Source organism: Ornithodoros turicata, chromosome 2 (assembly GCF_037126465.1).
Source record: "Ornithodoros turicata isolate Travis chromosome 2, ASM3712646v1, whole genome shotgun sequence".
NCBI lineage: Eukaryota > Metazoa > Arthropoda > Arachnida > Ixodida > Argasidae > Ornithodoros > Ornithodoros turicata.
In genome coordinates this window covers 51,655,570-51,681,969 of record NC_088202.1, presented here as the reverse complement: position 1 = coordinate 51,681,969, position 26,400 = coordinate 51,655,570, and the positions used below count along the sequence as shown (strand labels likewise).

At 44.6% G+C, this 26,400-nt stretch overlaps 3 protein-coding genes and 2 long non-coding RNA genes across 5 annotated transcripts in view; 3 read left to right on the top strand and 2 right to left on the bottom strand.

Annotated features, from left to right (window-relative positions):
- The first annotated feature begins 280 nt into the window (after positions 1-280).
- The window catches only part of LOC135383473 (uncharacterized), a 37,061-nt gene continuing 10,941 nt past the window's right edge, over positions 281-26,400 (top strand). Inside the window, exon 1 of the long non-coding RNA XR_010419893.1 lies at positions 281-309. This is a non-coding gene — a long non-coding RNA (uncharacterized LOC135383473). The remainder of the gene's footprint in view (positions 310-26,400) is intronic.
- On the bottom strand, positions 2,031-12,141 carry LOC135383472 (uncharacterized). The gene is made up of 6 exons (XM_064612909.1): positions 11,812-12,141; positions 11,581-11,676; positions 11,383-11,497; positions 3,174-3,253; positions 2,721-2,940; positions 2,031-2,130 (listed from the first exon to the last, which is right to left on the bottom strand). The coding sequence occupies exons 4-6, from the start codon at positions 3,240-3,242 to the stop codon at positions 2,045-2,047; spliced, it is 375 nt and encodes a 124-aa protein (XP_064468979.1). The 5' UTR covers positions 3,243-3,253; positions 11,383-11,497; positions 11,581-11,676; positions 11,812-12,141; the 3' UTR covers positions 2,031-2,044.
- Positions 5,624-6,883, bottom strand: LOC135386419 (uncharacterized). The gene is made up of 2 exons (XM_064616332.1): positions 6,317-6,883; positions 5,624-6,220 (listed from the first exon to the last, which is right to left on the bottom strand). Exons 1-2 carry the CDS (start codon positions 6,755-6,757, stop codon positions 5,624-5,626), a joined length of 1,038 nt encoding a protein of 345 aa, XP_064472402.1. The 5' UTR covers positions 6,758-6,883.
- LOC135383471 (uncharacterized) lies at positions 10,363-11,077 on the top strand. Its single transcript, XR_010419892.1, has 3 exons — positions 10,363-10,552; positions 10,727-10,893; positions 10,954-11,077. It is a non-coding gene; the product is annotated as an uncharacterized LOC135383471 (long non-coding RNA).
- On the top strand, positions 12,364-15,727 carry LOC135383470 (uncharacterized). The gene is made up of 2 exons (XM_064612908.1): positions 12,364-12,891; positions 12,988-15,727. The coding sequence occupies exons 1-2, from the start codon at positions 12,451-12,453 to the stop codon at positions 15,121-15,123; spliced, it is 2,577 nt and encodes an 858-aa protein (XP_064468978.1). The 5' UTR covers positions 12,364-12,450; the 3' UTR covers positions 15,124-15,727.

Below are 26,400 nucleotides of genomic sequence, written 5' to 3'. Positions count from 1 at the left end.
GTGTTAGCAAGCGGCAAACGGTGAACGAGTCGGTGTCCTGTTTGACGACTGCTTTATTTCAGTTTTTTTTAATGTCCTTCTTGGGATTTGTCTGTTTCTGTGTCAGCCTCACCTTGGTTCAGTTCCATCATGTTCAAAACGTTTTGAGCCGTTTCTATGGTTGTTATTGAACCACATGGTGTGAGTTAAAGCCAGGTGCACTGTCGTAATGTGGAGATTACAGTTGCTGCTTTCCCTATCGACCTGAAACAATGACGAACATATATTTTGTCTTCGTAGTGGACGCATAGGCGATGGAGCTGATGAAGGGTGAGTGTGTCAGCATGTTGTTCGCCATATATCCGTTAGTCTTGGAAAATAATGTTTTGTTTTATTTCGTTTTGACTATGCTGGAGAACGTGGAAAGGTCGCTAAGTGCATATACTGCGTCACGAGAAAGTGACCAAAATTTTCTTAAATTCGTGCATCATTTTTTTCTCCTTCGAAAGAGTTGCTGCATAGTTATTTTTGATGTGGGCTCCCTGAAGGTAATATTGTATCAGTAATTAGTGCAGGTGTTAATTAACTTCTATACTGAATATCCCTAGTTAGTAAAAATAGGTTGATACCAAAGTTGTAGAACACAACCTTCAGAACACAACCTGCAAAGGTCGAAAGTGCAGCGATCTTCTGTGCTCCAGCGTAAAAGATGCGAATATGCAAAACCTTCGAGCGTCCTGCGAAGTTCCGTTTTTTATGCGGCCGCTTTTTACTATCCTTCTTTCGCTCCATTCAATAAATATATATTCCCCCCTCCTTCTTTCGCTGTCACCGTCCCCACTCTGATGGCAGGCTGTCCCTCAACGTGTGGTTCAGGGCGCTTTGTACTGCCGGGTGAAAATATCGACATCGTTATTTTTGGGCAGGGTGTCGAACCGAAACGTTTTTCGTTCCGGTTTTCGTTCCGGTTACATCATAAACGATCCGGTACCGGTTCTGCTCCGGAGCAAAAAAATAACGGTTCATACCGGTTTTTAACCGGTTCCGCTTCTGCTGGGAATATTCATCCCCACAAAAAAAAACAATGCTACAAAATGTAAACCCGTTTATTCCGCATACATGGTATTTAATATTAATAGACAGCTGTGAAATTGGTAGCTCCTGGTTCCTGTAGGTTACTGTCTGTTCAAATGGGCTTTCTCCTTTCTTGAAGCACATGCTACAAACGGACTTGTTTGTCGTGATGTCATACGTAAAGTACTTTCTTGCTGGATTAGAGCGATCGCGTCCCATCCGAATGTCTGTTGCTACTGTCTAGCCAGCAAGCAGCGCCGCACGGCACGAGTGGGACGCAAATCGAGGAACACCTTCACTCACAAACGAGCTCGGCGGCTCCGTTTTATTTTCTTCGTGTCCTGTCCACAAAAGAGTTGCCACTTCGCACGGGCTTGCCCTCGCGTATACGTAAATGTATTCAACTTAGCTGCTCTCAAACAAGGGACGCGTTGCGCGACATTACCGATAAAGAAGCCGTTATGCAGCCCCTTGGGTCGCTGTTTAGTTGAGGAGAGTTTGCGGGGATCAAATTAAAACGAACACTACGGCACATTGCTAGAGAGCAAATGTACCTCTAAGCACATGTACCTCTAAGTCTGTGTGCGTGCGCGAACGATAAACCATTACAAAGGGAGCCTAAGGGTTATAGTATACCGACATACATTCCACCGTAACCGTAATCCTCGTATAGTATCCATGACATGACTTCAGAGCACACGACGTCTGTTCCATTCGCCTATCCGTAGTCCAAACCGCCCTACAAAAACTTGTATGACCAGTCCATAAAATGTCTATTGACATTGGCCAATACGTGTAAAAAGGAAGTCCATATGATGTCTATAAACTTCCTATGAAATTTCTGTAGAAAGTCTACTCAGAATTGGCCACCAACATCCTATTGAGTATTTGTTGAAAAACGTCTATAGAGAAATGGCAATAGAATATCTATAAGATTTCAATGGGATACCTATGTACCTAATGACAACACACATGGGTACAGATTAAGACTTTATTTTCCCTCCCTTACAAGAAGGCTTGATAAGCTGTTCTTGACTTTAGTGTCGTCCAGTAGCCCGAAGCTGGATACCGTGTAGGCTGGAACAACGAAACATAACATGAGGTATCTCAGACAATACAGAGCTAAATGCAGGTACAGTGCAAAACTTTCTGTAATGCTTGACAACAGTGTTTGGAAGACAGCAATGAACTCCTGCCGCCTGGTAAAGGCAGTTCACAAAACATGGTGATGCCTGTTGCGCTCAAAGCACACTCACAAGATAAGTTTCACATCCAATGTGATACACCAAAGGATTTTATCCTCCTGAAACATGGGCCACAACCATCTTGCGGATACCTTTCTTAAGAACTTGAAGAAGGCTGTCAAGTGCCGAATTTGAAACATCATCTCTTCACAAAGTAATTCAGGAACGGGAGAAATGTTTTAAATTGAAAAGCTCGGAAGACCAGTACCAAAGGTGGCCAAAACAGCTTTGAAATTAGAAGTTTTGAGTAAACACGTGGACAGCACAAGGCCCAGGCTGTAGTGAAGGCTCACAAATGCTTAGAGGCAATGCTCAGGATGGCAGTAGCTTAAAAATGGCCAAATAGGGACCATCACAACATGCCTAGTATGTTTCATAATTCTGTTAGATGAAAACACTACCAATGAACACAGCAATACTCACAAATCAGGGCGTTCACTCTAGTGCTATCCAGTGCCTCCTTCACTGCCTTGTCTTTGTGTGCATTGCATGCAACCCCAAACAGGGACCTTCCCTTTAGCTCGTCCCCAGTGAAGAGGACACGCAGAAGGGCTCTGGCAAATTTGGTGGGTTGTCCTGTGCAGCGGCTATTCAGGTAGGTGAGGTGGTGGCTTCCCACAAGGACACCACCACCGATATCCACCTGAAAAACCAAGAGACATTTAGTTCTACTTTACATATAGACATGTATTAGGATTACAGTTGTACATTTTTTAAAGAAGGTATATATATCCCTGTTTCTTGCTTACACATATGCACATACACATCTGACATCAGCATGAAAATCTGATTAGGCAGCAGTGCACAACAAATAATGTAGCAAAAGATTGCAAGAAGTACTGAGCGTTCCATTCCATGGGGAGCAAGAGTAATTACCTGTGGCTCAGCAACCACTGGTGAAGAAGACTGGCTAGAGTCAATCATCTTTTTCAATCTTTTCAGCATCCTCGCAGAATCTGAAAAAAAAAATAAGGAAGAAAAAACCTCCATTCATCCCAGGCATCTCTGTGGTACAGCACTTCCCTATTGAAAAAACCCATAAGTAATTCATATAGGTCCTGTGTAAAATTATATAGGATGCTACAGGATCCTTATGGGTTATTTAGGAACCTATATAACTCCTGTGTAGGTCATTATGGGATCCTATACGAGTCCATGCAGGAGTCATGTAGGGGCCATAAGGTCCTATATAACTCCTGTGTAGGCCATTATGGGATCCTAAATGAGCCCATGCAGGAGTCATGTAGGACCATGCAGGACCCATAAGTTCCTGCATTGAGGATGTAGGAGTTACACGGGTCCTATGTGTAGGCCATGCAGGAGTCATACAGGGTCACATACGGCCACAGAGGAGTCATCCTTTGTCGACCAGTTATAAGTCACTGAAACCCTGAAACAAGCAAGAACGTGCAGGAACCCCCCCCCCCCCAATATCAGCCCTCCTAAAATCAATATACATTTACCACAATGACAAGCGAATCAATGAAACTGTTGCACAGGTACTTAATGAATGATGCACTAAATGAATAGTAAACTACAAACACAAAAATAAGTGACTATATCAATAAAAATAAAAGCAGGTAAGAGTGCCAAATGCAGAAGACACAGGGTGCCAACAGGGCAGCACTGCATGATGTTCTCAAACAAGAGAGAGTATAGTCACAGTATAACAATGCATACAAGAAATTAATAGCATAGAAATAAAAATGGGGTAATGAAATGGAATATATTTGACATGACATGTGTCGATAGATCCTGTAGGATTGTCACTTTGTTTGCAGCAGGAACTCTATCTAGTCTCGACCGTACCATTCTTGTGCAGCACACATAAGTATGTCGTACTAGCAGAGTTAAGGTAGATACACTTTTGGATATCCTTGAATGATACACTGAATAGCTCTGCGGTAGCCTCAACTTCCACGAAGAGAATGGGTAACCCACCTATGGGTGTGATAACATGATTTTTTACCTTCATTTTCTCTACCTCTAATCGTATGGGTTGCGTACTCTCAGAAGCAGGAGGGAGCAGAATAGAACAAATTCTGCCAAAATTTCCGTCCGTGAAGATAAATGAATTACACCGTCTAGATTTGTCAAGGTGTTTAGTGCAGAACGTAAAGCCGTCAACTGTGAGCTTTGTGAAGGACCTTGATCCACATGGGAGCGGCTTTCCCGTTCCATATAGTATACCAGAGTCACACCTCATGGCATTCTTTCGCAGTTTGTAGCCGTGAAGTGTGTCTTGGACAAACTGCTGCACGAAGCCATGGGTCTTATGAAGGCTTTTACTTGCAAGCCTGGGCAGTGTACGCCACAGGGAGTATTTCTGAACAATTTGGTTATCCACGTACCTGGTCCCATTTAACAACTTCAGAAGTGCACCGTTCATGCTCTCAAAAGGGAATGAAGAGTAGCACCCCAGTGGACCCCACTCTCGCACACAGTCTATGAGATGAAGCAACAAGTGTGCATTGTAGGTCATATGGTGCTTCCCATACAGCATCTCGTACTCTTTGAGAAACATCACCAGCTCCTTTTTAATAAGAGCTAGTCTGTCTAGTGGCACAGACTTACCAAGAAGAACGTGCATGATGCACACGAACTTCAGCCAGTTGCGAAAATAGCGGGTTGGCAATATGCCTCTCAGAACAACGGGCGAATAATACAAGAGCCAATTTCGCCACTCTGAGGCCTTCCAGTATTTCCATGCATGAACTGACCGGGGCAATCGTGACAATTCCCATGTAGGCTGTAAATTGCAAAGCTTGCGATCTATCTGAGAAAGGTAGCTACCTAAATGGTACTGCTCTGGACCCTTGTGGGTGAACCACATGCATGCTGTGGACCGAACGAATCCGGAACACACAGCATGCATGTAGTCCACAACAAACCCGAAAGGAAATGAAAAGTAAGACAACAGGAACAGAACACTGGTGCCTTTCACGCCACACACTGGTTTTCCTTTCCGTTCTGCTTCTGCAGCATCTTTCTTGAAACCTTCATCTGTCCGTGCTTTTGGAAGCGGCTGCAGCAGTGGATAAACACGAGCGGTGCCCCTTCCGACTGCAACCTGCTCTCCTCGTGCTTTACACTATCCGCATCCATATTTGCCGTTAAATTGACTCATGTTCATTACGAGACACCTGGCAACAGAATCCACAGAACATGGTCCACAGAACACACGGGACAGTCTTGAGTGTCCATCGGTGTCCGTCCACTGTATCCCACCAGATGAAAGCTGGTTCATTTGGTCTACAAAAGGTTGAAGATAGCAGTTCGTGTCAGGCTTGCATTCCCCAAACCACAAGCCTCCCAGGATTACATTGTCACTTCTGGATTTGAACGGCATTATTTACAATGAGTTGTAGCGGCCAAATGCTGAAGCCCGAAGACTCAAACACAGGGACACCATCGGTATTCCACGTGATGCTGACGTCGTCTTCCTCCATTGGAAGCTTCCTGTACGCAACACTGTCAGTTATATCACTCATGTCGAAGCCTGCGTCTTTTCTTCGTGTTGGCAGGCCATGCTGTTCCAAAAGATCTCGTACTTGACTCTCAATGTTCAACATAACGAAGTATGATCCGGACTTCATCAGTTTTTCAATATTGTGACTGCAGTCACACTGAGTGCACAGGACAGTAGCAGGAGTAGTGGTATCGTTGTCTCCTACTTGCAACAGATATGAGTGGCAAGTGAGGCAATACATGTGAAATGTGTGGTTCCTTGTGCAGGTGGCAAACTGGTTGTAGAAGATGTATTTGGACAGTGGCAGGGTGGATGTGTCTGGAATGTGGGCATCCACAAGCCTCAGGAGGCTTTCGGTTGCTTCTTTCGAAGAATGGTGCCTGAGACTGTGGGCCAGAATAAGTAGCAAACTTTCTCGACGTGTCAATTTTGAGCCACTGTAAAGGGGCTGGTCCTGAAATAGAAAATATTTGTGTAACCAAATCTTGTCCGCTTTGCGCTACTTCAGTACTAAATTAAACAATTCACAATGTACTGGAGACACACTTACAAGATCGTCCATAGGTTCCTCCTGCGCTGGCTCTTCCTCATATAACGACTCATCAGCACTGTCGTCGGTGTCGTGGGAGTCATATGCAGTATCGTCGCGGTCATGGGTGGTAGTGGCGTCGCAATCTTCCCTGTCACTATTGTATGCTTCCGACGACCGCGAAGGACCTCCTTCACAGCATCCATCGGGTACCGTGCGGTCGCTGTCGTCGCTGTCCGCTGGGAACTGTCGCTGTTCGTTGCAACAAATCAGCAGGTCAGGTTCTTCGGAGCTCGTGATGCGCTCGCTTACTTCGTTACCAGCATCGGTTTCATTTGTGTGTTGCACGTTGTTCAGGTTCGAGATTTCGAGTCTCGTTTTCTTCTCTCGAGACTGAGTCCGCCTCGGACAAGGGGAGCTGAGGTCCCACAGGCTCTGATTGTACCTCCGTTTTGCCGACATCACATTATGGCAATAATCGGAAGGAGCAAAACCACCACCTTTTTCTGTTCGAGGAAGGCAAAACTGTTTTCGTATCGTGCTTGATGTTGACAATGTTGAATGTTGATTCCTATAGGGCTTATGAGGTGATACGGTACACTCGCTGTCACAGCCAGAATTTTCTCAAACGAATTTGGCGTTTAAGGATATTATGCTGCTACTAATTTCTAAACTAAGGTTTCGTTGCAATATTATTCTGTGTTATGTTATATATATGTGTGTACATGTTTGTTTGTGGAGGATTCAGAGTAACGGGCCCACTAGGGGGCATCCATTCGTCCACCCAATACCCATATAAGCCAAGCCAATCCAACGTCAAACCTCCCTTGCCCGCGACGTTGTGAAAGTTGTGTTTTGGTGCCATTTCCAGCTGGAATAATTTCACGTCGTTTGTGATATTGCCAGCAATGTCGCACATCTTAGTAAAGTGGCCGCGTCTTGCACAGTGGGATGTCTATCCCATTAGAGCCATTGTGGACGCCGATTTAGGCAGGCAGCTTTCCGTGTATCCGTCCCACGTGGATACCATTAAACACGAGAAAGTCTCTGTCAAGTGGAAAGAAAGCGCTCCACCTTCTCGCGGTTACGTTTTGGCTGTCGGTAAGTACTTATTTTCTCACTTCCAATATCTTTACTGATCATAATGTAGTCAGAAATTGTGTTTGTAAACTGTTTCGGATAACGAGAGGCATAAAGGTGTATGGTTAGGGTTAACCTTAATTTTTTTGCTCGTAGGTTCGGAAACAGCGATGGAGAGGAAACAGCCCTATTGAAAAAACCCATAAGTAATTCATATAGGTCCTGTGTAAAATTATATAGGATGCTACAGGATCCTTATGGGTTATTTAGAAACCTATATAACTCCTGTGTAGGTCATTATGGGATCCTATACGAGTCCATGCAGGAGTCATGTAGGGGCCATAAGGTCCTATATAACTCCTGTGTAGGCCATTATGGGATCCTAAATGAGCCCATGCAGGAGTCATGTAGGACCATGCAGGACCCATAAGTTCCTGCATTGAGGATGTAGGAGTTACACGGGTCCTATGTGTAGGCCATGCAGGAGTCATACAGGGTCACATACGGCCACATAGGAGTCATCCTTTGTTGACCAGTTATAAGTCACTGAAACCCTGAAACAAGCAAGAACGTGCAGGAACCCCCCCCCCCAATATCAGCCCTCCTAAAATCAATATAAAATTTTTACATGTGAAAATTTTATATTGATTTTAGGAGGGCTGATATGGGGGGGGGTCATCAGTTATTTTAAGCTGCAGCTTAAAATAACTGATGTTCGATTCATTTTCGGAACATACATACAAGTCCATTATTGATCGACCAAATATCAAACATAAAATGATGCGTGCGTTCCATGCACACATTTGGCATATTACAGTACTTGGCGTTTTTCAACCGTCCAGTGGTTGTTGAACCCCACCCGAATTCCCGTTGCTTCCCCCTTCGCCTGCATGCTCGTGGCTTGTGAGAAATCCTGACAGTAGCCGAGATATTTCGAAATTCAAGGCCCCCGCCGGTACTTCCAACACCTCCAAAGTCCCGTACCTCTCGCCCCGTTTGTCGGATCGAGACCAAAATTTAGGTCCGAGCAGGTCTGGAATAGCTCTACGATCGCTCAAATCACACTAGCAGCTGATCTCTAGTGGTTTAGAAGTTGTACGAGGAGACGCGTTTGAAACGCCGTTTTTTCGAACTTCGGGGCCCTTTTTCGGAAATAAGCTCGAGTCGGACATCATGTATCTTTGGAGAGCATAATGTTATGGACGCGGTGCACGTGGTAAAATTTACCACACTTTTCCAACTTTAGCGGTTCTCGAGTTACAGGTTTCTGCGTTTACTGGCCTCCCAGTACATGGGACCGACGGCTTTTTTCCCCCCAAAATGTTCCCCTTGCTGCGACATGGTCGTGTTTCCCTTCGTTGTGACAGTCTCGATGTGCTCTTTCGAACAGTGTTGATCCCGCAGACGCGCGACGTTCCGTTCTCGCGATATCGGCTTAAGACTATGACAAGGCGATCAGTCTGGCCAGCGCAACTCTGAAACGCTTCCCACTGTTCGGAGTCTCAACTCGCATACCCGACGTCCGATTCAGTCAAAATTTTGTGTGCATGTGCTCTGTTCTCTGCTCTACAACTTTCTCATTCAAACCACCCGTCCATTTCCAGCGGTTAAGGCGTCATTCTCGAAATTCCTGACACCGACCACCATTTCCTGACTTTGTCCCCGTTTTCAGGTTCCAAGCCCGCGGCGGATGCGAATTTCCTTTTAATGGATAAACGCACTCGACATAGGCAACGCGTAGAAACTTGCGGCACCTTTCTATCCCTCTCCGTTCCCGAGTTAGGACACCGTGGCAACGGCGGCCCTCTTATACATAGGACCGGGGGCATTTTTCTCGATATCGGGTTTTTGTTGGCGTAGAAAGGCGATTGAGGTCTCTTTTTGACGGGGAAAGCGCCCTCTTTCCGATAGTATTAGTCTCGTCTTCGCGCGACTTTCCGTTCTCTTGCCATAGTGCGAGGAGCGCCTGAACACCATGCATCTTTCTTCCCTTCCACCGCCGCCACCAGGCGGAGCCAGGCCCCCACAGCTCCCCCACTTCGCGGCTCTAAAAAAATGTTTGCACGTCATAAACACGTGGTATTACTCCGTCAGGCATCATAGTTGATACCCATTGGCCGAAGGACATTGCGCGCTTCGCTATTGGTTGGCAACGTTTCAAAAGAGCATTCTTTCGCGGGCTACCTGTCTGGCGGGCAGTTACGAGAAGAGAAGGGAGAGAAGTGGCACCGGCGTCTCGCATCTCGACGATGTCAGTTGACACCACGGTATGATGGCACTGTTCAAAGAGAAGTCCCAGATTTATTTGTTTGTCAAAGTGACTCAGCGCGTGTTGTGATGTTTCCCCGACACAAGTATCCTACGTACGAACAGTCTCTCGAGTTCAGAACTGGAATGCAGTGGTGAGCTGACGCCTGAGGAACACTTGTGAGCGCCGTCGCATTTTCAAATGCAGTCACAACGGAGACAGGATTCGGTGTCCGTGCGACAAGCATTGCCCGCTTCGTTGAAACCTTCGCACTGCAACCAACGAAAGGAGATGCTCACCGTGAAATTGTGTGAGCGTCGCTCACTTCTGGGACTAGTGTGTGTGTGTGTGTGTTTCGAGTCCGAACTTGGTCAACGAACGCAACGATTTGGACTCTGTAGGCACGGTGAATATTTGTGTCAAACTATTGAATCAGTACGATGTTTCAAATAAATGTGTATTTTGTCAAAAATTTGCCTAGTTGTTCTGGAATACGGAATAACAAGCGTCGGGCATGAAAACCAGTAAAAGTAAAAGCCGATGGTAGCCAGTACTGGCCAGTACCGGGCCGAAAGGCGAGCCAAACTGAGAGACTCCTGATTGGCCGAAAGGTAGGCATCATAGTTCATTTTCATTGGTTGCATGTCCAATGTTGCCTGAATTATCGGAAACTATGGGCTCTATGGGGAGCTGTGGGAGCCTGGCGGAGCTCTTGCGCTCTGGCGTCCATTTCGCTTGCAAAGTTCGTTGAGGTCGGACGCGTTTGTTCTCGCATCCGGATTTTCGGGTTTCGTTGTGGCTCTGGGCTCCTCTGGTGCACCGAACTGCTGTGAATGTGTTATTCTGCTCTACAGGTGATGCCTGGACGTGCTTTCTTGTGTGCGTGTTGGAAGATACGTCCCGAAGCCCTTAGATATGGTGAAGCAAAGGTTAGTTGCGTGCCAGTAGTGTCATGTTTCGTGCTTTTTGTTCAGTATCCTTTCCAGCATGTGGGTTCCTCCTACTTTATGCTCTCAGTGTGAATATTACCCTTGTGATTCCTATTACCTTATCTCTATCTGTTAGCTCAGTGTCCCTATTGGTAAACCTCCAACGCTTATCAGGGTGAAGATGTCACATGTGATGCCCCAGCGGCCCTGCTACTTACGGCGAATTTGTGAATTTCAGATGCTTTTCACGGATCGATTTTCGTGAACAACGCAGATGAGCCAGCACACACACGACGTGGGAAAATGAACAGATACGTCACGGAAATGTTGAAAGACATCAAGTAAGTCGCGTCAAAGTACGTTGCAGAGCTCTTCACTGATTTGTGTTTACTGTGAAACAGATGAGGCATACGCCTCACCCATGCAACTCCGTCATCTGCTCCACGGCAGTGCAAGCCTTTACAGCTGTGTCTTTGAATGTAAAAATTGTGAATGGTATTAATAAATAAAGGGAAGTAGACAGTATTTTATTGTACTCCTCTCTTATTATTTTTGTTCATTGCATGTGTATGCATGTATCGCCACACCAAATTTCATACCGTGACCCCATACACGCAGTGTACAGATCATATAGGAGACGCAGGTCCTACATCTCCTATAATACCTATATTGCTCCTATAAAACCTATAACTCCTGTGGTACCTACACCACTTATAGGTCCTATATCCAATAACATCATATGAGGATCTACATATAGGATTTTTCAGTAGGGTTGTTTTACAGTATATTCCGGACAAGACAACGAATCCTGCCACAAGAGGGAAACTTACCAGCTGCCCCTTCTGCCTTTTCCAGCCGTTCTTTTAGTGCCTTGTTTTCTTCTTTTAAGGCATCAAACTGTGAGCGAAGCGAATCAAGCTCTGCAAGATGTGCGCAGCATGGTTCCTAAAGAGAGAAAATCATCATCTCAACATTACAAATAGAATCATAAAAGGAGGCCGTCGTAGGTATAATTTGAATGAACTCACGTTTTCAACATTGGCTCCTGGCGCTTCGACATCATCAGAATGCAAATATTGCTTAACAATCTTGGTCCCGTTTCCTCTCCATCGCTGTTTCCGAACCTACGAGCAAAAGAATTAAGGTTAACCCTAACCATACACCTTTATGCCTCTCGTTATCCGAAACAGTTTACAAACACAATTTCTGACTACATTATGATCAGTAAAGATATTGGAAGTGAGAAAATAAGTACTTACCGACAGCCAAAACGTAACCGCGAGAAGGTGGAGCGCTTTCTTTCCACTTGACAGAGACTTTCTCGTGTTTAATGGTATCCACGTGGGACGGATACACGGAAAGCTGCCTGCCTAAATCGGCGTCCACAATGGCTCTAATGGGATAGACATCCCACTGTGCAAGACGCGGCCACTTTACCAAGATGTGCGACATTGCTGGCAATATCACAAACGACGTGAAATTATTCCAGCTGGAAATGGCACCAAAACACAACTTTCACAACGTCGCGGGCAAGGGAGGTTTGACGTTGGATTGGCTTGGCTTATATGGGTATTGGGTGGACGAATGGATGCCCCCTAGTGGGCCCGTTACTCTGAATCCTCCACAAACAAACATGTACACACATATATATAACATAACACAGAATAATATTGCAACGAAACCTTAGTTTAGAAATTAGTAGCAGCATAATATCCTTAAACGCCAAATTCGTTTGAGAAAATTCTGGCTGTGACAGCGAGTGTACCGTATCACCTCATAAGCCCTATAGGAATCAACGTTCAACATTGTCAACATCAAGCACGATACGAAAACAGTTTTGCCTTCCTCGAACAGAAAAAGGTGGTGGTTTTGCTCCTTCCGATTATTGCCATAATGTGATGTCGGCAAAACGGAGGTACAATCAGAGCCTGTGGGACCTCAGCTCCCCTTGTCCCAGGCGGACTCAGTCTCGAGAGAAGAAAACGAGACTCGAAATCTCGAACCTGAACAACGTGCAACACACAAATGAAACCGATGCTGGTAACGAAGAAAGCGAGCGCATCACGAGCTCCGAAGAACCTGACCTGCTGATTTGTTGCAACGAACAGCGACAGTTCCCAGCGGACAGCGACGACAGCGACCGCACGGTACCCGATGGATGCTGTGAAGGAGGTCCTTCGCGGTCGTCGGAAGCATACAATAGTGACAGGGAAGATTGCGACGCCACTACCACCCATGACCGCGACGATACTGCATATGACTCCCACGACACCGACGACAGTGCTGATGAGTCGTTATATGAGGAAGAGCCAGCGCAGGAGGAACCTATGGACGATCTTGTAAGTGTGTCTCCAGTACATTGTGAATTGTTTAATCTAGTACTGAAGTAGCGCAAAGCGGACAAGATTTGGTTACACAAATATTTTCTATTTCAGGACCAGCCCCTTTACAGTGGCTCAAAATTGACACCTCGAGAAAGTTTGCTACTTATTCTGGCCCACAGTCTCAGGCACCATTCTTCGAAAGAAGCAACCGAAAGCCTCCTGAGGCTTGTGGATGCCCACATTCCAGACACATCCACCCTGCCACTGTCCAAATACATCTTCTACAACCAGTTTGCCACCTGCACAAGGAACCACACATTTCACATGTATTGCCCCACTTGCCACTCATATCTGTTGCAAGTAGGAGACAACGATACCACTACTCCTGCTACTGTCCTGTGCACTCAGTGTGACTGCAGTCACAATATTGAAAAACTGATGAAGTCCGGATCATACTTCGTTATGTTGAACATTGAGAGTCAAGTACGAGATCTTTTGGAACAGCATGGCCTGCCAACACGAAGAAAAGACGCAGGCTTCGACATGAGTGATATAACTGACAGTGTTGCGTACAGGAAGCTTCCAATGGAGGAAGACGACGTCAGCATCACGTGGAATACCGATGGTGTCCCTGTGTTTGAGTCTTCGGGCTTCAGCATTTGGCCGCTACAACTCATTGTAAATGAACTGCCGTTCAAATCCAGAAGTGTCAATGTAATCCTGGGAGGCTTGTGGTTTGGGGAATGCAAGCCTGACACGAACTGCTATCTTCAACCTTTTGTAGACCAAATGAACCAGCTTTCATCTGGTGGGATACAGTGGACGGACACCGATGGACACTCAAGACTGTCCCGTGTGTTCTGTGGACCATGTTCTGTGGATTCTGTTGCCAGGTGTCTCGTAATGAACATGAGTCAATTTAACGGCAAATATGGATGCGGATGGTGTAAAGCACGAGGAGAGCAGGTTGCAGTCGGAAGGGGCACCGCTCGTGTTTATCCACTGCTGCAGCCGCTTCCAAAAGCACGGACAGATGAAGGTTTCAAGAAAGATGCTGCAGAAGCAGAACGGAAAGGAAAACCAGTGTGTGGCGTGAAAGGCACCAGTGTTCTGTTCCTGTTGTCTTACTTTTCATTTCCTTTCGGGTTTGTTGTGGACTACATGCATGCTGTGTGTTCCGGATTCGTTCGGTCCACAGCATGCATGTGGTTCACCCACAAGGGTTCAGAGCAGTACCATTTAGGTAGCTACCTTTCTCAGATAGATCGCAAGCTTTGCAATTTACAGCCTACATGGGAATTGTCACGATTGCCCCGGTCAGTTCATGCATGGAAATACTGGAAGGCCTCAGAGTGGCGAAATTGGCTCTTGTATTATTCGCCCGTTGTTCTGAGAGGCATATTGCCGACCCGCTATTTTCGCAACTGGCTGAAGTTCGTGTGCATCATGCACGTTCTTCTTGGTAAGTCTGTGCCACTAGACAGACTAGCTCTTATTAAAAAGGAGCTGGTGATGTTTCTCAAAGAGTACGAGATGCTGTATGGGAAGCACCATATGACCTACAATGCACACTTGTTGCTTCATCTCATAGACTGTGTGCGAGAGTGGGGTCCACTGGGGTGCTACTCTTCATTCCCTTTTGAGAGCATGAACGGTGCACTTCTGAAGTTGTTAAATGGGACCAGGTACGTGGATAACCAAATTGTTCAGAAATACTCCCTGTGGCGTACACTGCCCAGGCTTGCAAGTAAAAGCCTTCATAAGACCCATGGCTTCGTGCAGCAGTTTGTCCAAGACACACTTCACGGCTACAAACTGCGAAAGAATGCCATGAGGTGTGACTCTGGTATACTATATGGAACGGGAAAGCCGCTCCCATGTGGATCAAGGTCCTTCACAAAGCTCACAGTTGACGGCTTTACGTTCTGCACTAAACACCTTGACAAATCTAGACGGTGTAATTCATTTATCTTCACGGACGGAAATTTTGGCAGAGTTTGTTCTATTCTGCTCCCTCCTGCTTCTGAGAGTACGCAACCCATACGATTAGAGGTAGAGAAAATGAAGGTAAAAAATCATGTTATCACACCCATAGGTGGGTTACCCATTCTCTTCGTGGAAGTTGAGGCTACCGCAGAGCTATTCAGTGTATCATTCAAGGATATCCAAAAGTGTATCTACCTTAACTCTGCTAGTACGACATACTTGTGTGTGCTGCACAAGAATGGTACGGTCGAGACTAGATAGAGTTCCTGCTGCAAACAAAGTGACAATCCTACAGGATCTATCGACACATGTCATGTCAAATATATTCCATTTCATTACCCCATTTTTATTTCTATGCTATTAATTTCTTGTATGCATTGTTATACTGTGACTATACTCTCTCTTGTTTGAGAACATCATGCAGTGCTGCCCTGTTGGCACCCTGTGTCTTCTGCATTTGGCACTCTTACCTGCTTTTATTTTTATTGATATAGTCACTTATTTTTGTGTTTGTAGTTTACTATTCATTTAGTGCATCATTCATTAAGTACCTGTGCAACAGTTTCATTGATTCGCTTGTCATTGTGGTAAATGTATTCGTATCACACCGTTCATCGTATGAGTATTTGCTTTTGCACTGTACATTACCCTTTCTATTGACAGCGGTGTATGTCACTGTACCAACTGCCATTATTTCACTGTTTATTAAGACATGGTCCAGGAACACAATGAAGGTTTCATCAGGCTTTTTGCAATGTTTGAAGATATCAAGGTCAGAGTACCTTGTTGCTCTGATTTGACAAACTTCTTAGTCTCAAAAAAATAAATAAATAAATAAATTTGAAAACCTGCAAGCAGAAATGTCCATCCTTTGCATTTCTTTGTGTATTTTTTTCTAACACTTTAAATTTGCTTCATCGATACATGGGACTCGTCAACATTAAATGTCGGGTAAGCCTACTGGTTTCCTGTGAGTGGCCGTCCTTGCTGTAAATGTACTTCTAGCCGTGTCTTTTTTTCTCACGCTTTTAATTTAACGTGTCGATACCAGTGATGGCCAGTAGTTAACTACATGTAGTTAAACTACTAGTTAAACTACCTGAATGTAGTTAAAAAGTAGTTATCAACTACTTGCAGAAATGTAGTGGCAACTACTAGTTAAACTACTATTTTAAGTAGTTAACTACAGTAGTTAGGTTACTGAAGGCGCCAACTACTTCCGATTTTGCCGCAAGCTTTACGGCACGATTGTGCTTCCGACTTTTACCTTGAGCTACTTGTTTGATGAGAACGGAGGTGCAGAGCAATTGTGTCGTGCATGTGTACTAAATCTTCACTTTTAATGCTTGTCTAGTGAAGCCTCGTTTGCTGTGAAATAATTCTGCAACTTAGTTTATCGCGTAGGCGCAGAAAGAATTTGGCCGCAAGCTTCGTATTTGATGATCGTAGCAATGGCTTGAGCCAAAGTTTATCATTGCTTGTGATTCATATTTAGGTGTCCAAGAACACTAAAAGGGATTGGTGTTGATGGACAACGTTAAGTAGTTATAGATGTAGTTAAACTACATTGCAGTAGTTAAAGAAGTAGTTTTAACTACTCCCCTGAAAAGTAGTTGAACTACTAGTTAAACTACTCAATCACAAAGTAGTTAGTAGTTATAGTTAAACTACTGTAGAAGTAGTTAGTGGCCATCACTGGTCGATACATGGGACTCGTCAACATTAAATGTCGCGTAAGCCTACTAGTTTCCTGTGAGTGGCCGTCCTTGCTGTAAATGTACTTCTAGCCCTGTCTTTTTTTCTCACGCTTTTAATTTAACATGTTGATACATGGGACTCGTCAACATTAAATGTCGTGTAAGCCTACTGGTTTCCTGTGAGTGGCCGTCCTTGCTGTAAATGTACTTCTAGCCCTGTCTTTTTTTCTCACGCTTTTAATTTAACGTGTCGATACATGGGACTCCTCAACATTAAATGTGGTGTAAGCCTACTGGTTTCCTGTGAGTGGCCGTCCTTGCTGTAAATGTACTTCTAGCCCTGTCTTTTTTTCTCGCGCTTTTAATTTAACGTGTCGATACATGGGACTCGTCAACATTAAATGTGGTGTAAGCCTACTGGTTTCCTGTGAGTGGCCGTCCTTGCTGTAAATGTACTTCTAGCCGTGTCTTTTTTTCTCGCGCTTTTAATTTAACATGTCGATACATGGGACTCGTCAACATTAAATGTCGTGTAAGTCTACTGGTTTCCTGTGAGTGGCCGTCCTTGCTGTAAATGTACTTCTAGCCGTGTCTTTTTTTCTCGCGCTTTTAATTTAACATGTCGATACATGGGACTCGTCAACATTAAATGTCGTGTAAGCCTACTGGTTTCCTGTGAGTGGCCGTCCTTGCTGTAAATGTACTTCTAGCCGTGTCTTTTTTTCTCGCGCTTTTAATTTAACGTGTCGATACATGGGACTCGTCAACATTAAATGTGGTGTAAGCCTACTGGTTTCCTGTGAGTGGCCGTCCTTGCTGTAAATGTACTTCTAGCCGTGTCTTTTTTTCTCGCGCTTTTAATTTAACGTGTCGATACATGGGACTCGTCAACATTAAATGTCGTGTAAGCCTACTGGTTTCCTGTGAGTGGCCGTCCTTGCTGTAAATGTACTTCTAGCCCTGTCTTTTTTTCTCGCGCTTTTAATTTAACGTGTCGATACATGGGACTCGTCAACATTAAATGTGGTGTAAGCCTACTGGTTTCCTGTGAGTGGCCGTCCTTGCTGTAAATGTACTTCTAGCCGTGTCTTTTTTTCTCGCGCTTTTAATTTAACATGTCGATACATGGGACTCGTCAACATTAAATGTCGTGTAAGTCTACTGGTTTCCTGTGAGTGGCCGTCCTTGCTGTAAATGTACTTCTAGCCGTGTCTTTTTTTCTCGCGCTTTTAATTTAACATGTCGATACATGGGACTCGTCAACATTAAATGTCGTGTAAGCCTACTGGTTTCCTGTGAGTGGCCGTCCTTGCTGTAAATGTACTTCTAGCCGTGTCTTTTTTTCTCGCGCTTTTAATTTAACATGTCGATACATGGGACTTGTCAACATTAAATGTCGTGTAAGCCTACTGGTTTCCTGTGAGTGGCCGTCCTTGCTGTAAATGTACTTCTAGCCGTGTCTTTTTTTCTCGCGCTTTTAATTTAACATGTCGATACATGGGACTCGTCAACATTAAATGTCGTGTAAGCCTACTGGTTTCCTGTGAGTGGCCGTCCTTGCTGTAAATGTACTTCTAGCCGTGTCTTTTTTTCTCGCGCTTTTAATTTAACATGTCGATACATGGGACTCGTCAACACTAAATGTCGCGTAAGCCTACTGGTTTCCTGTGAGTGGCCGTCCTTGCTGTAAATGTACTTCTAGCCGTGTCTTTTTTTCTCGCGCTTTTAATTTAACATGTCGATACATGGGACTCGTCAACATTAAATGTCGTGTAAGCCTACTGGTTTCCTGTGAGTGGCCGTCCTTGCTGTAAATGTACTTCTAGCCGTGTCTTTTTTTCTCGCGCTTTTAATTTAACATGTCGATACATGGGACTCGTCAACATTAAATGTCGTGTAAGCCTACTGGTTTCCTGTGAGTGGCCGTCCTTGCTGTAAATGTACTTCTAGCCGTGTCTTTTTTTCTCGCGCTTTTAATTTAACATGTCGATACATGGGACTCGTCAACATTAAATGTCGTGTAAGCCTACTGGTTTCCTGTGAGTGGCCGTCCTTGCTGTAAATGTACTTCTAGCCGTGTCTTTTTTTCTCGCGCTTTTAATTTAACATGTCGATACATGGGACTCGTCAACATTAAATGTCGTGTAAGCCTACTGGTTTCCTGTGAGTGGCCGTCCTTGCTGTAAATGTACTTCTAGCCGTGTCTTTTTTTCTCGCGCTTTTAATTTAACATGTCGATACATGGGACTCGTCAACATTAAATGTCGCGTAAGCCTACTGCTTTCCTGTGAGTGGCCGTCCTTGCTGTAAATGTACTTCTAGCCGTGTCTTTTTTCTCACGCTTTTAATTGAACATGTCGATACATGGGACTCGTCAACATTAAATGTCGTGTAAGCCTACTGGTTTCCTGTGAGTGGCCGTCCTTGCTGTAAATGTACTTCTAGCCGTGTCTTTTTTTCTCACGCTTTTAATTTAACATGTCGATACATGGGACTCGTCAACATTAAATGTCGTGTAAGCCTACTGGTTTCCTGTGAGTGGCCGTCCTTGCTGTAAATGTACTTCTAGCCGTGTCTTTTTTTCTCGCGCTTTTAATTTAACATGTCGATACATGGGACTCGTCAACATTAAATGTCGTGTAAGCCTACTGGTTTCCTGTGAGTGGCCGTCCTTGCTGTAAATGTACTTCTAGCCTTGTCTTTTTTTCTCGCGCTTTTAATTTAACATGTCGATACATGGGACTCGTCAACATTAAATGTCGCGTAAGCCTACTGGTTTCCTGTGAGTGGCCGTCCTTGCTGTAAATGTACTTCTAGCCCTGTCTTTTTTTCTCGCGCTTTTAATTTAACGTGTCGATACATGGGACTCGTCAACATTAAATGTGGTGTAAGCCTACTGGTTTCCTGTGAGTGGCCGTCCTTGCTGTAAATGTACTTCTAGCCGTGTCTTTTTTTCTCGCGCTTTTAATTTAACATGTCGATACATGGGACTCGTCAACATTAAATGTCGTGTAAGTCTACTGGTTTCCTGTGAGTGGCCGTCCTTGCTGTAAATGTACTTCTAGCCGTGTCTTTTTTTCTCGCGCTTTTAATTTAACATGTCGATACATGGGACTCGTCAACATTAAATGTCGTGTAAGCCTACTGGTTTCCTGTGAGTGGCCGTCCTTGCTGTAAATGTACTTCTAGCCGTGTCTTTTTTTCTCGCGCTTTTAATTTAACATGTCGATACATGGGACTCGTCAACATTAAATGTCGTGTAAGCCTACTGGTTTCCTGTGAGTGGCCGTCCTTGCTGTAAATGTACTTCTAGCCGTGTCTTTTTTTCTCGCGCTTTTAATTTAACATGTCGATACATGGGACTCGTCAACATTAAATGTCGTGTAAGCCTACTGGTTTCCTGTGAGTGGCCGTCCTTGCTGTAAATGTACTTCTAGCCGTGTCTTTTTTTCTCGCGCTTTTAATTTAACATGTCGATACATGGGACTCGTCAACATTAAATGTCGTGTAAGCCTACTGGTTTCCTGTGAGTGGCCGTCCTTGCTGTAAATGTACTTCTAGCCGTGTCTTTTTTTCTCGCGCTTTTAATTTAACATGTCGATGCATGGGACTCGACAACATTAAATGTCGTGTAAGCCTACTGGTTTCCTGTGAGTGGCCGTCCTTGCTGTAAATGTACTTCTAGCCGTGTCTTTTTTTCTCGCGCTTTTAATTTAACATGTCGATACATGGGACTCGTCAACATTAAATGTCGCGTAAGCCTACTGGTTTCCTGTGAGTGGCCGTCCTTGCTGTAAATGTACTTCTAGCCGTGTCTTTTTTTCTCGCGCTTTTAATTTAACATGTCGATACATGGGACTCGTCAACATTAAATGTCGTGTAAGCCTACTGGTTTCCTGTGAGTGGCCGTCCTTGCTGTAAATGTACTTCTAGCCGTGTCTTTTTTTCTCGCGCTTTTAATTTAACATGTCGATACATGGGACTCGTCAACATTAAATGTCGTGTAAGCCTACTGGTTGCCTGTGAGTGGCCGTCCTTGCTGTAAATGTACTTCTAGCCGTGTCTTTTTTTCTCACGCTTTTAATTTAACATGTCGATACATGGGACTCGTCAACATTAAATGTCGTGTAAGCCTACTGGTTTCCTGTGAGTGGCCGTCCTTGCTGTAAATGTACTTCTAGCCGTGTCTTTTTTTCTCGCGCTTTTAATTTAACATGTCGATACATGGGACTCGTCAACATTAAATGTCGTGTAAGCCTACTGGTTTCCTGTGAGTGGCCGTCCTTGCTGTAAATGTACTTCTAGCCGTGTCTTTTTTTCTCACGCTTTTAATTTAACATGTCGATACATGGGACTCGCCAACATTAAATGTCGTGTAAGCCTACTGGTTTCCTGTGAGTGGCCGTCCTTGCTGTAAATGTACTTCTAGCCGTGTCTTTTTTTCTCACGCTTTTAATTTAACATGTCGATACATGGGACTCGTCAACATTAAATGTCGTGTAAGCCTACTGGTTTCCTGTGAGTGGCCGTCCTTGCTGTAAATGTACTTCTAGCCGTGTCTTTTTTTCTCGCGCTTTTAATTTAACATGTCGTTACATGGGACTCGTCAACATTAAATGTCGTGTAAGCCTACTGGTTTCCTGTGAGTGGCCGTCCTTGCTGTAAATGTACTTCTAACCGTGTCTTTTTTTCTCACGCTTTTAATTTAACATGTCGATACATGGGACTCGTCAACATTAAATGTCGTGTAAGCCTACTGGTTTCCTGTGAGTGGCCGTCCTTGCTGTAAATGTACTTCTAGCCGTGTCTTTTTTTCTCGCGCTTTTAATTTAACATGTCGATACATGGGACTCGTCAACATTAAATGTCGCGTAAGCCTACTGGTTTCCTGTGAGTGGCCGTCCTTGCTGTAAATGTACTTCTAGCCGTGTCTTTTTTTCTCACGCTTTTAATTTAACATGTCGTTACATGGGACTCGTCAACATTAAATGTCGTGTAAGCCTACTGGTTTCCTGTGAGTGGCCGTCCTTGCTGTAAATGTACTTCTAGCCGTGTCTTTTTTTCTCACGCTTTTAATTTAACATGTCGATACATGGGACTCGTCAACATTAAATGTCGTGTAAGCCTACTGGTTTCCTGTGAGTTCCCCTAGCGTCTTAGTCTCATTCTCTGGCTGTTTTTTTTGTTCCGAAGAATTGCATGCTCCCTATGTTCTTGTTCCTTTTTGGTTCAGAATAATTATGACAGGAGTGTTTTTACTTGTGGAAAATATTTTGCCTGTTTTTTTTAAAATACACTGTTTATTGGTATGCAAGATTATGCTCGGTTGAGGTTGATTTTGCGGCTTTCACTGACTCGCGTAAAATACAACTTTCGCAGTACTAGTGCTGTTGCCAGAGTCTTTGCTGTGCCATGTGGTCGACATGATGAGGAACATCAGTCTGGTGTGAGCCGTAATATTGGTTCATCCCAATTGCGATCGTTCTGTGCTTTCGTCGTCACGCGTTGACCCTTACTCTGAGCATTGGCTGTTTGTGATCAAAGTGTGGTGCCAACGCCATGTACTATCATGTAAACTCTAAACATGTTTTTATTCGCAATGTATTAATTTTCGCGAATCACGCGCTCAGTCATTTTCGAAGTTATTTGCGAGTATTTAATTTCGCGATTGTAGGGCTGCTGCCTTTCATAGGATCTTCAAGCTGTGTTCGCGAATAAAATTTTTCGCGATGTTTTAGCGGTCGCGAAATTAGCGAAATTAATACATCGCGAATAAAAATACGTTTACAGTATGTAGGCAACAGATTGACAAAAGTCAATATGTTGTCTACAGACAGTCTATGCACAACAGGCAATAGCCAGAATATAAATAAAAAGTTTATACATCTTCTTTAGAATGTCTATTGATAACTGTCAATAAACAGTAGGTGTCAATAGGAAGGCAATAGACGACATAGGAAGTATATAGGATGATAAAAGAAAGTCAACCGTGGTTTTTGTAAGGGCGGCGAAGTTTTTTCAAGGACCGAAAACCGAAATATATTTTTCGGTTTCCCTCCTGAGCGAAAAAAACGTATACGGTTTCGATTCCGTTCCGGTTCGCACCAAAATAGCGTTCTTTTTTTTTGTTTTCGGTTCCGGTTTTCGGTTCGCTCCGACACCCTGTTTTTGGGCACGTTAACTAATCGCTCTACCCACCGCGCTCGGTATACCGCGTCCCTTGTACTCCGGTGCGTCTTCTAAACGGTCTTTCCAAGCACCGAGCGCAATACGCGCACAGGCGAAGTTTCCCAGGTTGCTGATCCGGTTTGCGGCCACCGCTTTCTTCACACGTAACGGAGGAGGAACAGCATTTCCGCGCTCCGACCTGCAATCTGGAGCGTATGGGAGCGTTATGTAGCGACTCTACCGAACGCGCTCGGTGTGCTCCGTCCCTCGTACTCCACTGCCTGAACTAAACGGTCTTTCAAAACCACGACCGCGATACGCGCTTCGGCGAAGTTGCTAAACTAGCCTTTTTTTCGGCCTCCCCTTTCTCCATACGTCACGGAGCCAGAGCAGCATCATGGAGGTAAGAAACTAGGTAAGAGATGCCCTAAGCGCTTCTCCCAATGCAAGCAGGCGTGCTCTGTCTGCGCATGGCATTGTGTTTAGTTGCGCACACACGTGACCCATACACGTCACGGATATATGTCATAAAACATGGCGTCCTCCATACAATGAGTTCGCCCAGCATGCTTTCGATGGATGACACCCCCATGACCCCCAATCTCGGATTTACTTCTCCGCGCAGTAGGCCTTCTCCTCTCTTTTCTTAATCAATGGGAGCTGCGAACTGTGAACGCCTCCATACTGCGGTCTTCCCACTCACATCGTTGCCAGCCCGATGTGTGGTTTTCTCTAATTGCACCAATGGCTGTTAGCGTGATTGTCAGGTCGAGATACTAAACTTCGCAAAGTATGTTTCCTTTCAATGAGTGATTATAGAAAAAGGATATTACCAGTTGTTAGGATAATAACTTGTCAATGATATCGGCGCCCAGGAATGCACTTAGGTTCTGGCTTCGATTCTGGACGTTCCTATTCTTCCTGGGACCACCGTTTTGCTTCCTGCGTCAAAACGCTCAACTGCATTACCGATAGCTAAAACCTCCCTTTGTTGAATTTCAGGCTTATAACGGAATTTCAACGGGAACCGTTAGGTCTTCTGCTCTCCAGGGGGCTTAATCGTTTCACACGTTCAACTTAACAGCACGAGACAGCTGAACAAGTCGTTCAGGCTAACGAAACGAGCAACTTTATCGATGCTTTGCGTGGTCACAATCTGTGCTCCTGGTTAAGCAGCTTCTTTGTGGATATTTTGCACGTTGCGAACGCTCACGTGTGGTGATGTCACCGCCCTGAGCAAAGAGCAAACTGGCAGCGAGGCTGCGCCTTCTCCGACCAATAGGACTGTTTCATTTGTTCCGATACCTCGCATTCTCGTGCTCACATACATGCTCATTGCGTTCCAATGTTCGTTCCCAGGCTCGTTCATCATCTTCTTTTTCTTCCCGTCTCAATATATGGCTCGCTAGTCGTGTGAAAATAATGAACAAACATGTACGTCACTGTAAAGATAATCGTCGAGCAATACGCAAAAAATGTTCAATCATTTTCCTATCCTCATGATGATGTCGGGTGAGAATCGTCTTAAGTATGATACGAGAACTAGTGTGTGCTGAGCTCTAGGGCACGTGGGAGTCCGAGACCCGAAAGGAAAGACGTAGTGGTATCAGAAGCATCAAAAGAAGAAAGAGGAGGAGGCTGCCCGTTCACCTCAACATGTACACTTATTTCATTAACTTTTTGTATTTTTTTTTTCCTTCAAGCATGGAAGTACCATGCGCAGCCTTATGGAACTATGGAACTATTCAAGACAATCGACCTCAGAAAATCCACAGAATCCTTTGCTCTTCACGTTCATTACTACATCAACACTATGTCCGCAATGTACTATTAAAGAGAACAATTAGAACACTACTATATGCATCCATTTCGCCTTTCTTGTTCATCACAACACCCGTAGCTATCAAGACGGAGTGAAGTACACGGTCGCAAGTCCTCACAAACGGTGCGGAGAGCATTTCCTGGCGGACGGAAGAACTTTACAAAATCTGTCTCGTCCAGTTGAAAGGCATCCTGACGCCATCACGTCCATGGGGCACAGTTAGCTGCTTGTGTGATCGCCCAAGCGGACAATCCCTCCGCTATCTTTCTTGCTTAACTAGAACGTCAGCGAGTCTTTACGAGTAACCAAACGAAGAAACTTATCAACGCCCTGCAGTGGCACAATCTCTGCTCCTCGTTTGGCTTTGGGGGAGCATGTCATTTTGTACACAGTCGTGGAGCAATACATGTTCGTTTCTGCAGAAATTCCGTTTCTGCAAATCTCCAAATGATGTTTCACATTCTAACGAGTGGGTAGACCCACTCGTTAGGCAAACGGTCTCATTCGATCGTAACTGGACCTAGAGATTACGCCCCTGTCACTTTAACGAAAAGAGCGCGTCATACACCACGTGCTCTAGCTCCCGAGTGTCTCGCGCTTTGTTAAATCATGAGCCATGTAGGCGGTGAAGGCTGTGAGCACGTGAACACATTCCTTAGGCAGACGACACCGTCGGTCGTTATGCGAGCAAGAGATTACGCCTTTGTCCCGTTAACGAAAAACGCGAGTCACGTGTCACGTGCTCGTGTTGACGCGAGCTCCGACCGTCGTTGGCTCGCGAACGATGGAAGTGATTAAGCCCCCTGATCTTCTCTGGCGTATCTGATCTTCCTTTCTTTTTTTTTTCGGAACTACAATTTTGGTAATGCTTGAAAATTGTCCTGAAATAAATCCAGCTTGGCAAAACGTTTTCGGTTACACTTACAAAACCTTTTCTAAGCTATTAGTTTCACGGATGGCGCGTCTCTTAAAACACCAACCGAGCCCTTCAGTGTCTCTCCGTTTCTGTAATGTAGTGCACGTGCATTGTCGCTTGATAGAAAGTCTGGTGTGCCTTATGGCCGCCATTTTCTTTATAAAGTTGGAAGAGATAGTAATAGTAGTGCTAGTAATAATTATCAATGTGATCGATGGTTAAGATGCGCATTATTCGTTACAAGGGCCTTTGCTTTTAAGTCAAATGTAACAATCTTGAGTAAAGATTTGCTGTTCCATTAAGGAGGCCATAAATCTATTTATTGTAATCTATTATATATAATCCATTATTGCTGGCTTGCTTCTGAGGCATGACCATGCTAGAGTTTCTGGTCTTAGATTTTAGCAACGAGATTGTTAAATGCACTGGTTCTTTCATTGTAAGGTCAGTCTATAAACTCATGACTTTCTCACAGCGTATTGACACATCGATCCTAATTTCTATCAGAAACAGGGACCTAATCTACCCCTCTATGTTTCTACAAAATGTGTTTCTTCATGGTGAGCATATTTTCAGGCATAAAAAAGCAGTACCGAACGCATTCAGGTACTTCACAGGGAGATATTACACAGCCACTGAGCACAAACTGCACTTCTCTGGGAACTTTGACCATGTGATTTTCCCGACAATTGCGCTACACTATAGACGTATGTTGGTGCAGGCGTGGGCAGAGCCGTTTTGAAGGATAGCTCAGAAATCTTATGGACCATATACATGCGGCAAGTCATGACGACACATATTTTATTCCAAACGCAGTGTCGCGATTATCGCGACCACTAGCTCGACTATCGCTGCGCGGTGTTCCAGCCTTTTGCTTGTCACATTTACCTTTTAAAATCAGTTTATCAATAATTGCGATACTGCATTTATTTTTA

What these genes read in the sequence shown, in the direction of transcription:
- LOC135383470 (XM_064612908.1), top strand. Translation starts at nt 12,451, where the DNA reads ATGTCGGCAAAACGGAGGTACAATCAGAGCCTGTGGGACCTCAGCTCC. An exon ending in AGGAACCTATGGACGATCTT is followed by an intron (nt 12,892 to 12,987) that starts GTAAGTGTGTCT and finishes TTTCTATTTCAG; the next exon opens with GACCAGCCCCTTTACAGTGG.
- LOC135386419 (XM_064616332.1), bottom strand. Translation starts at nt 6,757, where the DNA reads ATGTCGGCAAAACGGAGGTACAATCAGAGCCTGTGGGACCTCAGCTCC. An exon ending in AGGAACCTATGGACGATCTT is followed by an intron (nt 6,221 to 6,316) that starts GTAAGTGTGTCT and finishes TTTCTATTTCAG; the next exon opens with GACCAGCCCCTTTACAGTGG.
- LOC135383472 (XM_064612909.1), bottom strand. Translation starts at nt 3,242, where the DNA reads ATGCTGAAAAGATTGAAAAAGATGATTGACTCTAGCCAGTCTTCTTCA. An exon ending in CAGTGGTTGCTGAGCCACAG is followed by an intron (nt 2,941 to 3,173) that starts GTAATTACTCTT and finishes TTGGTTTTTCAG; the next exon opens with GTGGATATCGGTGGTGGTGT. An exon ending in TAGAGTGAACGCCCTGATTT is followed by an intron (nt 2,131 to 2,720) that starts GTGAGTATTGCT and finishes TCGTTGTTCCAG; the next exon opens with CCTACACGGTATCCAGCTTC.